At 38.1% G+C, this 14,834-nt stretch overlaps 4 protein-coding genes across 4 annotated transcripts; 1 reads left to right on the forward strand and 3 right to left on the reverse strand.

Annotated features, from left to right (window-relative positions):
- Window positions 1-610: 610 nt before the first annotated feature.
- PP2-A8 (phloem protein 2-A8) lies at window positions 611-2,359 on the forward strand. The gene is made up of 3 exons (XM_010443491.3): window positions 611-1,222; window positions 1,423-1,620; window positions 1,753-2,359. Exons 1-3 carry the CDS (start codon window positions 741-743, stop codon window positions 2,138-2,140), a joined length of 1,068 nt encoding a protein of 355 aa, XP_010441793.1. The 5' UTR covers window positions 611-740; the 3' UTR covers window positions 2,141-2,359.
- Window positions 2,360-3,893: 1,534 nt separating this feature from the next.
- LOC147934789 (uncharacterized) lies at window positions 3,894-4,424 on the reverse strand. The gene has a single exon (XM_087472796.1). It carries the CDS (start codon window positions 4,422-4,424, stop codon window positions 3,894-3,896), a length of 531 nt encoding a protein of 176 aa, XP_087328922.1.
- Window positions 4,425-5,020: 596 nt separating this feature from the next.
- LOC147934790 (uncharacterized) lies at window positions 5,021-9,637 on the reverse strand. Its single transcript, XM_087472058.1, has one exon. It carries the CDS (start codon window positions 8,813-8,815, stop codon window positions 7,523-7,525), a length of 1,293 nt encoding a protein of 430 aa, XP_087328184.1. The 5' UTR covers window positions 8,816-9,637; the 3' UTR covers window positions 5,021-7,522.
- On the reverse strand, window positions 6,372-7,523 carry LOC147934791 (uncharacterized). The gene has a single exon (XM_087472797.1). It carries the CDS (start codon window positions 7,521-7,523, stop codon window positions 6,372-6,374), a length of 1,152 nt encoding a protein of 383 aa, XP_087328923.1.
- Window positions 9,638-14,834: the final 5,197 nt, after the last annotated feature.

The following is a 14,834-nucleotide window of genomic DNA, read 5'->3' on the forward strand; positions in this document are numbered from 1 at the left end:
TAAAATAAAACTGTAATAGTGGTTTATGCAATGGCATATCAGATGACTTTATTATGGTCTTTCTCAAATGTTTAGTCTTCAGTGATATGAAGGTATGAACAAGTCCAATTCCAATTATTGTCTTGTAACTTTTTTTTAATAGAAATATCATCGCAGTTGCAATTTTTAATATAACACTTGGGATTTTAATAAAGTGGCCTATGAAAAGACTTTGTGAGCTAGGGAAGTCATGTCGACTTGGATAATAATTTGAGGAAGGACTTTAAGGGGACTAGACTAGACACATGCAACCAATCAAACATGCACCTTGGTAGTAAAACTCAGTTATGTAAACTTGTAATATTAGTTTAGTTTATCATTGACAAAAGATAAATGAGTTTATAATAGTTTATGCATGTTGATCAAAGTCTTACATATATCGATTCTTAATTATTTGATGTGTATCTGTTAACCAACTTACATACGTTATAAAATTAGTTACCTAAGCCTATACATTACTCCGTTTTGACCGGAGGATGGCGATAGAATTAAAATACAATTTCAAATTTCGAAAGACAAGTGTGTGATCTGTTATAATAAATTGCATGTTGACAACCTAATATCAAAAATTATTTCGAGCATTGAAATGTATATAAGGACGTCTAATTGGCTTTAACGTTCAAATCATCTTGACAACACACTAAAGGTCACACAACAAATCATCCTAAACACTCTTTTTGCTTCCCAAAAAAAGCTCTCTTATGGCTTCTTCTTCTTCTTTTGCTAAACCCACCCCAACAGGACCTCAAGTGTTCATCAACTTCCGCGGAAAAGATGTGCGCAACGGCTTCATAAGCTTTCTTGAGCCTGCCATGAGGGAAGCGAGCATAAACGTCTTCATAGACAAGAGCGAAGTCGTGGGCACAAACCTGGCTAACCTTTTTGTGAGGATCCAAGAGTCAAGGGTCGCGGTGGTGATCTTCTCTAAGGATTACACTAGTTCGGAATGGTGCTTAGATGAGCTGGCCCAGATCAAGGACTGCAATGATCAAGGCGGTCTCAATGTGATTCCGATCTTCTACAAACTTTCAACTGACAACGTGAAAGAAATCAAAGGAGACTTTGGTGATACTTTCAGGACTCTGAAGCGCCGATATAAACACGAGCCAGAAAGAACTCAGAAATGGGAGGAAGCGCTAGAGTCTATTCCTCAAATAAAAGGCATGACCTTGTCAGAAAAAAGGTTGATCACTTATCTTAATTTTGCTACCTCCCTTATTTTAGAGTGACTTTTTTGTTTTTTATTAATCTCCATTTGTTAAATATCTGCATATATTATGTTTTTGGTATGACCAAAGTACGTAGCTATTTCTTGTAGAATACGGAACCAAGAAAATAGAAAGACCAAGCTTGTTCACATCTCTCACCCTAATTGTCTGACAGTGATAGGAACGAAAGGGAGTTCATGAATGAAATTGTTTTCGAGATTCAGAGATTGCTTTCGCAAATCGCCGTGAAGGGAAACCCAAAGTTAGAATCGAATTCAGAAGGAGGATTTATGGTCCCTGCTAGGAGACTTGACATTACTCACTCTGATAATATTGAAAAATGGACGTGGAGTTCCATCTATGACAGACCTCAGTAAGAACTACTACTTGAAAAAATGCTATATATATATCTTTACCTCAACTAGACGTACGTACTATATTTCCTTAAAAAATATTTATAAAAAAAGTAAGCATATACAATATGATGTGTAATTATATATTTCAGCAAAGCGGATATTGAAATTGCGACGATGATTAACATTCACACCTTAATTAAAATAACCGGAGACTTTCACACGAGAAAACTGATACCGGGGAAAAAGTACGAGGTGGTTTTTCTTGTGAGCCTAGATGATACATCTTTGGGATGGAAGAAGGAGGTTAACCTGAACCTGAAGGTGACCATGCGCGATGGAAGCTATAGTGAGCAGGAGAAGGCATTGTACTTGGACGAATATATAGGAGAAAACTGGGTTGATATACATGTCGGAGAATTTGAGGCGCCGCCGAAGAAAGAGGACGCAAAGATCTTTTTCTCGATGCATCAGTATGTGGACACTGACCGGAAGAGTGGTCTCGTGGTCAAAGGTTTTGCAATCCGTCCCGCACAGTAAGGCGCAAAAGCAAAGCATATATAAGGAATCATGGATCTAATTTCTGTTTAAGTATATTTATATAATTTTATTTCATATTTGATACAATGCATGACTATATCTTGTTAAAAGTGTGTACCTTTTTTTTGTTTGTTTTTTAAACAGACTTTTACTTCCTTGTTTCCGTTTGTAATGTTTTTTAAAATATATATACTTATATGATTGTTTGCTGTTTGTTAACAACATCATTTTGACGGATATGTTTGTTTGCTGTTTGTTAACAACATCATTTTGACAGATTTGAAACCGCGTAGTAACATGAACCAAATAATGTGTTTTGGGGTGGGTGTCGATCGACACCAGGGGGAGTGTCAATCGATACCAGGGGAGTGTCAATCGACACCATCAATTTCTGGTCCGACCGGGTTGTTTTAATTTGTCGTTTTGGTTCGGTTTGGTTTAATTAGAATCCCTAACCCGTGTATTTAAAGGGAAAGTTAACTAAGGGTTTTGGGAAAGCTGCTATTTAGTTGTTTTGTCCCCGTTCCAGAGATGAAAAGAAGTGCTTGAGTGTTTTTGAGAGTTTTTGGTTTTTTAGCTTGTTTGGTGAGATCTGTTGCTGTGGAAGAGAGTGATGTTGCTAGGAACGAAGGATAAGCTTTCTAAGGAGTGGATTCAGCGTTTTTGTGTCAGATAATTCTGCAAAAGAGGTGAATGCATGACCATGGCTGATCTAAGTCTGAGATCTCTTTTGTTTTGCTTGTTTGGTGTTGTTTTGGTGTTTTTCTTGTTTGTTTTGAATGCTATAATGTTTCTATGGTTTCCTGTGGCCTTTAGGCGAGTCTTGGACGGATTGGAGATGGTTAGAAACGGAGAATCAACGATCGGCTTCGAGCAGAACGTGTATGCGGAGTCGGTGTCGATCGACACTAGGTAGACTCTTTTTTGTTCTAAATTTTCTTTTCAGGGGCTTTTTTATTTATAATTTTTTTTCCTTTTAAAAAATCACAACAAATAAATTTGTATGGCCCTTTTAATATTGGACCCTGGGCAAAAATGCCTATGCTGCCATGGGTCAGTGATACTTCGTTACATGCCATTCTTTTATTAATTTTGACTAGTGAATTCAATTTACTAAATCCTTTGTCAGCGTTTTTAATTGATTTTTTTTTCACTGAATAATATATATTAGAAAGGATATTAGCTGTTTTATCTTTACAAAAGCACCCACTAACCAGCATACCAAAAACACGGGCAATCAAAATAGCCACCCTGAAGAGCTCTATAAACGAATAGAAGCACAATCAGAGACAAAAAGGTTATGAAGCCAAAAGGGATATCCGATTGCTACATAAGATTGACGGCGATCCTCTCTTGTAACACTCTTTGCGATTAGATGAGCGACAAGGTTAGAGCTCCTTTCTTCTAACGACATTTTCCACTGCAAAAAACTTCCTAGGGCATTACCTACAGAGAGTGACTGAAACTTGAAAGAAGGCCAAGCTGGAGGTCTTTGAACAGCTCCCATAAGAGCCAAATCCTCAGAAGCGAAAACAATCTTATCAAAGTTTAGACTTTTCATACTTTCAATTGCCCATAACCAACATAGAAGACTAGCATCCATCTTGCTAAAAACTGAAGTAAAGGATCTTCGACTATGCATAAGAGTTTCCCCTTTCTCGTTTCTTAAAACCCAAGCAGCTCCTCCTGTACTCGTTTCTTTATCCCATGAAGACCCTAGGTTGCATTTTTTCCAACCTTGGACCGGAGGAAATCAACCTTTTTTCCCCAAATCTGCTTTCGACCTCTCAATTATTGCATCTGCAGCGGTTAAGGACTGCGCATGAAACCACTGGGAAGCATTATCTCTAATCTTGGCTAATGTTCTAGAAGCACAAAATCTTCTGCCTTCAAACGAGAATAAGTTCCTGTTTTTCCAAAGCTGCCATAAAATCCATGGGAAGGTTGTTCTAACTTCCACAGGATATTTCGAATTTTTGCTCACCAACAGTAGATAATAGATATTTTGGAAAACTGATTCAGAATCAAACCCATTGCATGGGACAGGAAAATTAAACATAGCCCAAACCTGTCTAGCAACTGTGCAAGAAAAAAGTACATGATTGACTGATTCCCCTTCCAAACCACAGCTTTGACATCTAGAATCAACCTTCATCCCTCTCGATAACATTTTATCAGCAACAGGAATAGCTCCACTCACTACTTTCCACAAGAAATTACGGATTTTGGTAGCAGTGTTGATCTTCCAAATCTGATTCTTGATGGGTAAAACTGAGGGTTGCATAAAAGCTTATGTTAGTAGATCAATCTTTTCTCTCTGATAAGCTGCCCAGTAACCAGACTTGACAGAATACGCACCACTCTTAGTGTGTTCCCAAATCAGATAATCCTCTGAAGACATAACAGGTTTGATCTTGAGAATTAGCTCCACATCCCTAGGGTAAAAGTGAGATTGCAACTTAGCCAAGTCCCAAGTTTGAGTAGTGCTATCCAGTAAATCCTTCACCATAAGATCCAGATCAAACAGAATGTTTTTCATAAGAGGGGCTCTCATGATCCCATCCAGCACCCACCTAGATGACCATACAAAGGTTGAGGCTCCATCTCCTATCATCTGTCTGAGCCCTCTTTTTAGGAGATCCCTTCCATGAAGGATACTTCTCCATGCAAAGGAGGGTCTATAGCCAAGAGTTGCACTAAGGAAATCGCAATCAGGAAAATACATGCTTTTGAAAAAACGTGCAAATAAGCAATCCTTGTCTTGCAGCACTCTCCAAGCTTGTTTAGACAAAAGAGCCTGATTGAATATTTGGATGTCTTTGAAACCCAGTCCGCCCGCATGTTTTGGTAAGCAAAGCTTTTCCCATGAAATCCAATGCATTTTCTTTTTATTTTCTGTTGAATCCCACCAAAATGCTGACATAGCTGAAGATAAATTCTCACAAGTTTTCTTTGGGAGCTTGAAGCAGGACATAGCAAACACTGGCATTGCCATAGCCACCGACTTGAGCAGAATCTCTTTTCCTCCTTGGGAGAAGGTCCTTGCAAACCAACCGGACATTCTACCTTTCATTCTATCATGAATGTAGCTTAACATCTCCACTTTGGATCCACTAAAGCACTCAGGTAGGCCAAGATAGGTACCTGCTCCTCCTTCTTTAAAAATACCCAACCTAGTTGCAATAATTGTCTTTAAAGACTGCTCTACCTGGGCTCCAAAAGTGATTGATGACTTTTCCAGATTAATCAATTGTCCTGTTACCTCCCCATAATCAGAAAGGATCTTTTGAAGGGCACAACCTTGATCCTCTGAAGCTTTGATCATAAACAGACTGTCGTCTGCGAATAGCAAGTGATGGATAGCAGGACCTTCTGTCGAAAATTGGATACCATTAATCTTACCCTCTGATTCTGCTTTGTTGAGAAGATGAGTAAGTCCTTCTGCACACAACACAAACAGAGCAGGGGATAAAGGATCCCCCTGTCTGAGTCCTCTCTGAGGATTGATAAGACCAAAAGGCTGTCCATTTATCAAAACAGTATAAGTGACTGAAGTCACACAGAACATAACCAATTGCACCCACCGTTGATGAAACCCGAGACCCAACAGCAAAGCTTCTAAGTAACACCACTCCATTCTGTCATATGCTTTGGACATATCGGTTTTGACAGCCATAAACTCCTTAGCAATAATCCTCAAACCATGAATGGCTTCATGAGCAATAAGAATATTATCTGAGATGAGCCTTTCCGGGATAAAAGCAGACTGATTAGGCGACACTATCTTAGAAAGAAGGGGTTGGAGTCTTGACATGATAATCTTGGCCACCACTTTATACAGTACAGAACAGAGGCTAATTGGTCTTAGATCACTCATTAGAGAAGAGTTTACCTTTTTTGGTATGAGGCACAACTGAGTGAAATTCCATTCTTTTGGAAAGATACCCGATTCAAAGAAAGCCAACACCTCAGAAGTGACTTGATGACCAACAATATCCCAATATTGTTGAAAAAACATACCAGTCATCCCATCAGCCCCAGGAGCTTTAGATGGATTGATAGAGAAAACTGCATTTTTAACTTTCTCTTTGGATACTTTAGCTAGTAACGATTGATTCATCACATCAGTAACTCTGGGAGTAACACCATCTAGCATTGCTTGAATATCGACCGGAGAAGAAGTGGAGAAGAGGTTCTGAAAATAACTGGCTGCCACTTCACCTTTAGAGGCTTATGATCTGTGCACTATGCCATTTGGATCTTGGAGCTTATCCAAACCATTCTTAGATCTCAAGTTTTTAACTGATGCATGGAAGAATTTGGTGTTTCTGTCTCCTTCAAGCATCCATTTGTCTCTACTCTTTTGTTGCCAGTGAGATTCCTCTTCCTTATTCGCTTCAACCAACTTGTTTTTCAAAGATCTTAATCTGGATGTAGAAGGATCTGAAGAAGACTGAACCAATTCCAATTCGTTTTGGATGGCAATGATTTTAACTTTTGAGTTCATCTCATTCTCCTTCTTCCACTTACTAAGCACTCTTCTACAGTCTCTAATTCTCTGCGAAACTGGAGCTGGAGCCGAACTAGCAGATTGTCTCCATACCAAGCTTATCGCTTCTTGAACTCCTGGCTTGTGTAGCAATCTCTTGTCAAATCTAAAAGATCCTCTGTATAAATCTTGCGAAGAGACAAGACTTACCAATACTGGTCTGTGCTCAGATCCTCTTTTGGGGAGAAAAGCTTGATTAGCCGCAGGGAAACACGACACCCAGTCCTTATTAGCGAAGCATCTATCCAACTTACTTTGTATCCAGTGGGTTCCCCTACGCCCTCCCCAAGTGAATCCATTGCCAGAACTAGGAAGCTCCGACATTCCACAGTCTTTAAGCATGGTAGAGAATGGTAGAAAAGAGTTATCACTTCTTCTTGGACCACCGAGTTTTTCTTCATTGTTTAAAATCTCGTTGAAATCCCCAATCATACACCAGTTTCCTTTTCTAGATAACCCAAATCTTGTCAGTCTTTCCCAAACTTGGTGTCTATAGCAGAAATTGGGATTCCCATAAACACAGGTCAGGAAAAAGCTATACTCTCCAAACTGTACAGCTAAGTCTACTAGATTCTTATCCTCATAGTACACCGATATATCTACACTCTTTTTCCAAAACAAAGCTAACCCACCACAGGTTCCAACAGGGTCCACTGTATATACATTCTCATAACCAAGCCAGACTTGAATATCTACAATAACATCCTTACAGTTCATCGTTTCCATCAAGAACATTATCTCAGGGAAGTGTTTTTTACGCAATTCCATGAGACGAGGAATTGTCAGAGCTTGAGGCCGCCCCAATCCCTGGCAATTCCAGCTTAGAATGCTCATTAGATGGTGGACAGTCTCTCCTTTGGGACTACCATTAGTGATTTTGCTTTAACAGCACTGGGTACACCATCCAATTCCTCCATTGCTTTCCTCTTTTCCACTTTTCCAATAGTCAGACCAATGGACTTCACACCCTCCCCAAACGATTTTGACAGATCTTTGCCTTTAAGTAATCTTGCTCTTTTTTGCTGCCTCTTTCTTGGTTTCTGTTTCTTTTGGCTAGAGCCGGAAGGACTAGTTTCAGAGAAACCTATCCTATTCACCGAAGAACTAGCCAATAAGGGAACAGAAACACCAGTAGCATCCTGATTATAACAATCAATAGAATCTGAAACAGAGTAAGCTTTCCTTCCTGAAAAACCAACAGACCTCTGAGCCGACACCTCTGTAGGTGACTCATCTTCATGTATCAGCATTGTTTTTGATGAAGATTCAGCAGAATCATATCCAAAAGTTCTACCTTTACCAATATCCACATTATGGGAGATGATTGGAATTGGTTCTAGACTGAGAGTAGATTTCTGGGTGAAAGGGGATTTTTCTGCTTCACAAACCGTTTTCCTGACTCTATCTTCCTTAACTGATCTTTCTTCTCCATTAGCAGACAGGAGATATTGCCTCATACCTTCCAGCACTTCTGGGGCAATCCTAGGACGTCCAGAAAGGGGGTTTATGCCCACTTGATCTTCTCTTAAGACACTGAACAGAGGGTCTGCTTCTTTAAGAATAGTAAGGGAATTTGCCTTTGGAGTGGCCAGGTCCATTCTTCTAGCCAGCACAGTGTCTTCTCGGTTCTTTATCAAAATAGGACAGAGGTCAACTTCATGAGATAAGCGTTGGCACTTAAAGCATCTCTTTTGAACTTTCTCGTAGTTAAAGAAGATTTCTACTGATTTATTGTTGGGAAGACCTATCACCTTTGATTTCCTTAGAGGCTTGGAGACATCAAAACGAATTTGAACTCTAACATACTCTTTGCCTTGAGCTCGCGACGGATCAAATGCTACGTGAAGTACTTGACCAGCTAACTCTCCAATTGCCGTAATCGCAGGAGCCGTATAATGGTTAATGGGGATATTCCGGATCTGCACCCAAAGAGTAGTAAACTGAAGTGAATCTGCTGCAGGATGTTCGGTCCATCTCTCCATTATCAGACCCCAGTCGTTATGTGTCTGAAATCCCTTATTCAAAACATCTTCTAGATCATGTTCATTCTGGAAGATAAACTGAAATCTTTCCTTTGACAGCGCAATTCCTCTAATTCTATCACCCTTCTGCCATTTTTTTGGCATATCGAATACTCTCCAGATACTGATTGGCACTTCGGATTTAAAATTCTTCCGATCAGACTAAGATAATTCCTTTCACAAGAGCTGAACTCTGGCAGATCTGGGAGAGTAAACGGTATATCCTCCTCTTCTAAGGACATTGCCATCAACGCTTTATCCATCGCTGCTGACATCTTCCCCAACTATATTTCTCTAATAAAAAACCTTGAAAACCCCTGGAAAAGATAGATCTGCGCACACACGTCTCAAAACCAAGAGAAAACCCTGAAACTTCAGAACCCAGAATTACTGTTCACACCAAGAAAACCTCAAGCAAACCTATCTTTTGTAATGGATTCGCGAAAATAAGTCACCAAAAGGAGATAATTCGGATGAAAAGAGCAAGTGGGAAAGTGTTTTTCCAAGCAAAGCTCTATATTCTCAAAGAAATGAAACCTCTTTGTGAATAAGAGAGTCCTAAGCCCAAAGGAATCCTTTTTGAAAGGCAATTTACTTTGAGTACAATGACAGGCTTTAATAAAAGTTATCGTTGAAAATATAGAGCTTGAGTATTTTTCAATTGATAAAAAGTTGAGTATTTTTTCAGTTTAGATGTTCTAGATTTAATCTCTTTTATTTTGGTCCACACATATGAAAATTTTCAAAGTTCCATATCACGTTAATGTTTTATTTTTATATTTGTTCATGCATGTTAATGAAATTCAATATATGTAACTTTTTAAATAATCAATAAAATCTGATAAAGAAAGTGCTTGATCAAAGTAAACAACTTACTAGGTTAAAGTTAGTTTTAAGTTTTATAAGTAGTACTTAGGAAACCACCAAAGATATAAATCTCGAATCACTTCAAGAACGCACATCAACAAATCATTTTGTCCTTTGATGATATTTTTCAGGTTTTCTCTATAAAGAAGCTACATATTAAGTTCATGCTGCTGATTATTTAAATAATGTACTCTAGCAACTTACGGCAAAAAGGTGAATAATAATTTATGGGCATTTGCAAAAATGTTTTTTTCTGTACTATTTTGGAGATATATCTTATTTTGTTGTCCATTTTCAAAAAATACCATTTTTATATAAAAAATAATTAAATTTAAAATTTTAAACTCTAAATATTAAATCTTACCTATTTAAAAGTATATCCAGCTTTAGAGTTTTTGGGATCGTATTTGAGATGTCGTGGTACCGGAACGAGTGAAGGGTGTCTTATGGATGGTTGGAAATCAGGCGATCATGTCCAATGCTGAGAGGTATCGTCGCCACTTATGTGAATCACCGGTATGTGAGGTTTGCAAAGGCGGGGAGGAAACAATCATTCACATCTTGCATGATTGTCCGGCCATGTCTGGTGTGTGGAAATGTCTTGTACCAGCGAGGAAGCAACATATATTCTTCTCGGGGACACTGTTAGAATGGCTTTTCTCTAATTTACTTGCGACGAAGGAGTCAGGGGGGTGGCGACTGGTCTACATTGTTCAGTGTTGCGATTTGGTGGGGTTGGAAGTGGAGGTGTGGGAATGTGTTTGGCGTAAGGGGTAAGTGTCGGGATAGAGTGAAGTTTCTCAAGGATCAGGCTTTGGAGATAGGGTCAGTCCACCGAGCCAAGCAGCAATTAATATGGGTTCTAGAGAGGGAGGAACGGTTAATAAGTTGGGTTTGTCCGGGGAGGGAGTGGTGGAAGATGAATACAGATGGCGCTTCGAAAGGTAACCCGGGGATGGCGGCTGTAGGTGGTGTTTTGCGGGATGATTCAAGCAGCTGGCAAGCGGGTTTTTCGTTGCATATTGGTGTTTGTATGGCTCCAATGGCAGAGTTGTGGGGGCGTTTACTATGGTCTATGTGTTGCTTGGGATAAACGAGTAACACAATTGGATTTGGAGGTTGATAGTGAGATGGTGGTGGGCTTTTTACGGACAGGGATCAGTGAGACGCATCCTCTGTCGTTCCTGGTGCGGTTGTGCCATGACTTCATATCAAGGGACTGGGTAGTCCGTATTTCGCATTTGCATAGGGAGGCTAACCGTCTTGCTGACGGCTTAGCAAACTATGCTTTCCAATTACCTTTAGGTTTTCATTTCTTTGAGTCTTGACCGTCTTGTGTTGCAGAGCTTGTGTCGCAAGATGCGAGTGGGTATGCAATAACACGAATGTTTGTATTTAATTTTCATTCTCTTAATAAATAAAGGGGGTGTTTACTCCCTCTGTTCTACCAAATAAAAAGTATACCCAAAATGTAAAATTGAGAACCCAAACCTAAAAAAAAAAATTTAAAGTTAATTTAGCATATTGCAATTGTGTAAAAAAAGGATAAAATGAAAAATGGCCAAAAAAAGTATCTTTTTTTTTGTGCAAACAAGAACATAACAAGAGGGATAGAGATAATGGTTACATGAGTTTTCCAAAGGGGTACAGTTTGAAAAATCTTTTGAGACCATTGTGGAGTCGACCATGAAGAATAACTTCGCGACTTCCTTGATCAGCTTGTGATCATAATCGCTATGCGCAAAATATGCGACCAAGCTTTTAGAAGGGTGCTCCATGAGGGAGACAAGGATTTGGGTGCCAGCCAATATGATAAGGATCATAACCAAGAAACCAAGGATCTTCAAACTTGTGGGCTCATAACTCTTGGCATTAGATGAAGCTAACTTCGGGAAACATAAGTAAGAGGTGTAAAACCGTAACATAGCAGGTGAGTCCTCCCTCGCATGAAGCCAATGGCCATGGAGGTTAAGGAGATCCACACAAAGTTTGTAGTCGGTTGAACCTTGGGAGAGAGAAAGCAGCCCGAACTTACATCCTTTTGGCAGTTGGTTAAAAAAGGTAGTGGGGGTCTCAACAAGAGTGTAGTTACATAGATAGATGCAACACTGTAACAGAGCAGGTGGGTCCTCCCTCGCATGAAGCCAATGGCAATGGAGGTTAAGGAATTCCACACAAAGCTTATAGCCGGAGTTGCCAAGAAGCCGAAGAACAAACTCTAGGTTGAATTGATGATAGATGGGATTGGGGATTTCAAGGGTAAGGTTCCTGAAGAGGATGCTATCCTTAGGTAATTCTAAAAGCCAGGTTCTCATAAGCAGTTTGTACCAACAAAGGAACATTGTTTGACTAGGTTCTAATCGACGTCTTCTATCAGCTAGTTCCAGAAGTCGAGACAATGGTTCGCTAAGATGGGACATAAGAAAATTCAGACCAAACCTGGAATCCTTGAGCGTATTACGTGTGGAATACCTTAAGGAGACGGGCCACCATGGAGAGGAAATTGGGCCTAGGCCCATATGGCATAAATGAGGGTCCAAACGAGGGACATCCCAAACAATTAGGTTAGTGCCACCACTTCTCCTCTTTGGCTTTGTCGGAGCAGTCGTTTGTCGGATTCTCTTTGGCTTCGTCGGAGCCATTATACGCTGGATTTTCCCCTGTTGGAGACAACTCAAGAACTTGTTGAAAGATCTGGAGAGATTCGCTTGGGGCTTAGATGAAACGGTTTGCAACGCCGGCGGCGAGATCCGGTGGTGGGGTCCTTCAGATGCGGTCGGGAGCTTACCAGTTTCATGAGATCTGGGTGTACCGCAAAAGTCACTCCCAGGTTCGTTAGATGAGGTTCCGCTGGTAAAGGAAAGCTCCTTAGGGTTCATATGGGACAGGGGAAACAGAGGCAGTGATGGGAATAGCCGGCTGCGAATTCCGGCGAGCTTTTCAGAGCACATCTAAGGGTTTCTACCGTCGGTTAAAGGTACAGGGAAATAAGGTTGGAAAGATTGAGTAGACAGCCAAAACGAAAAAGAAAAATAGATCGAAGTATAGCAATAGCAGACAGAGGATTTAAATCCCCGACGCTGGCAAGCAGAGACTTTGCCGGCGCCGGAGGGGAGGGTCAGATAGAGCGTCCCGATATTCGGGTTAGAGAGAATTCTTTTTTACGCCGGTATGTAAAAGTTTTTACTGCATTATGATAAGCTAAAGAGTAAATGATGAAATAAAAGAGTATCTATAAATAGGTATTTCTAACAATTTCTCAATAATATTGATAATGATAATTAAAAATAGACTGTTGTATTACTCATATAAAAGGTTGTCAATATATTCATTTCACAAAAATATTGACTTTAACTAAGTCTTGTAAATCCAAAGTCCATATGAGTTGTTGATTTATTGTTAGATAGTTAACTGTATGCGTCAGGTGAGAATGGTCCACACAAAAAATCACATTTGAACTTTTTTGTACATACGAGTAACATAATAAAATTTAAGCATTTCAAACAGAATTATATTCATCAAGCTAGCTAAAGAAGAATAGAAAATCGTATAGTATAATTTTGGATCGCCACTAAAACTTCGCTATAAATCAATTTTGCACAATTCATCTTAAAAGATTGTTATTCATCATGTAAACACAAATCTATATATATTTCACTTCTGGTGTTACTACGTCAGCCACTTCTTCTTTAATTTTGTGGGTCTTACAGATTCTAATAAGCCATTTAAACAATCATACAAATGATAAACTGATCCACTAGATTTCATCCAAAATCTGTAGGCCCAGCACTATTCCATCCAAATTCTCTAAGCCCAGCACTATTTTTAAATCCTATTTTATTCAACCTGATAAAGCTTCGTAATGGCGGTGTGAAAGAAATTTCACCTTCACACCTTTCTCACATTCTTAACCCTCGATCCATGTCGTTTCACCATCCGATGTTGCAACGCATACCATTCAATTTCAATTTCTCCATTCCCCTATTCTTTCACATATCCTTTCATGTCTTCTGTCACCAGTTCAACGACTTCGTTTCTAATGGCTAATTATGTGGTTCCAAAAACAAATATTCTATCTATAGAGAACATCTACCCCTCGATCATAATTCGAAAAAGCATTAAGTAGGGAGCAAACAAAATAGAGATTAACGAGACTCTAATTTTATTATTCAACCATAAAAAATGAAGAAAAGAATAGATCATCTACCCGATATATATGAAGTAAAACACTGAATTTGGAATAATATTATTACCTATTTGTACCTAACTTTCTTTTATTTATCGTTTATGTTTAGTTCTTTTACATATACGTGCATCATATGGTTAAGACACATAATTATAACAAATAATATATTTTCCTATGTCAAGAAGACAAGAACTATGATTAGAATCTCCATCGATCTTGTAATTATATATCATCATTTCTAGCTACAAAAACATTCACCTAAGCAATATTTTTTTTACTTTAAAATAAATTTAAATATTCATTCAGTGCATATTTCGGTTAATTATAATTAATAGAAATTTTAAATAAAAAATAATTATGTAAAATAAATAAAATTTTATAATAAGAAAACAATACTATAATTTTTTATTAGTGGTATTAATATAATTAAATTTTCTATTAAACTGATCATATTTAAAATTTTAAATGTATTATTGAGTTTTAGAATAGAAGTAAATTTTAAATTTATGGTAGAATAAAAAAAATGTAATTGCGTATTATTGAGTTTTAGAATAGAAGTAAAATTTTAATTTATGGTAGAATATATATATTTTAAATTTAATTGTGTATTATTAAATTTTAGAATCGAAGTAAAATTTAAAATTATGGTAGAATAAAAAAAATTGTAATTGTATTTATTAAAAATAAAAGTGAAATATTATTTTATAACATGATCAAAAAAGGAAAACAATTTGATATTTCATAAATTGAATCAAATGCTTCTAATCCAAATTTAAGTATTGAAAGATAGTAATTAAAGAGAAAATAGTTTTAATATAAAACGATCCGACCCGTTTTCTTTTTAATAATAATGAATAATAAATAATAAATAAATAACCAAAAATATTTATTTAATTATGTAGAAACTCAATTCACCAAATAAACAGCGGAAAATACCAACAATAAAAAACCAATAATTAACCAGAAACATAGACCGAAAACTAGCAACTTATACTAGGCCTGGGCCGGAGCCGGATATCCGGCCTTTTTGATGGTATCCAAATCCGGATCCGGCTCCGTCAGATGCACAAT

This window comes from Camelina sativa, chromosome 11, assembly GCF_030686135.1.
Source record: "Camelina sativa cultivar CO46 ecotype springtype chromosome 11, ASM3068613v1".
Taxonomy (NCBI): Eukaryota; Viridiplantae; Streptophyta; class Magnoliopsida; order Brassicales; family Brassicaceae; genus Camelina; species Camelina sativa.

What these genes read in the sequence shown, in the direction of transcription:
- PP2-A8 (XM_010443491.3), top strand. Translation starts at nt 741, where the DNA reads ATGGCTTCTTCTTCTTCTTTTGCTAAACCCACCCCAACAGGACCTCAA. An exon ending in ATGACCTTGTCAGAAAAAAG is followed by an intron (nt 1,223 to 1,422) that starts GTTGATCACTTA and finishes ATTGTCTGACAG; the next exon opens with TGATAGGAACGAAAGGGAGT. An exon ending in TCCATCTATGACAGACCTCA is followed by an intron (nt 1,621 to 1,752) that starts GTAAGAACTACT and finishes TATATATTTCAG; the next exon opens with CAAAGCGGATATTGAAATTG.
- LOC147934789 (XM_087472796.1), bottom strand. Translation starts at nt 4,424, where the DNA reads ATGCAACCCTCAGTTTTACCCATCAAGAATCAGATTTGGAAGATCAAC.
- LOC147934791 (XM_087472797.1), bottom strand. Translation starts at nt 7,523, where the DNA reads ATGAGCATTCTAAGCTGGAATTGCCAGGGATTGGGGCGGCCTCAAGCT.
- LOC147934790 (XM_087472058.1), bottom strand. Translation starts at nt 8,815, where the DNA reads ATGCCAAAAAAATGGCAGAAGGGTGATAGAATTAGAGGAATTGCGCTG.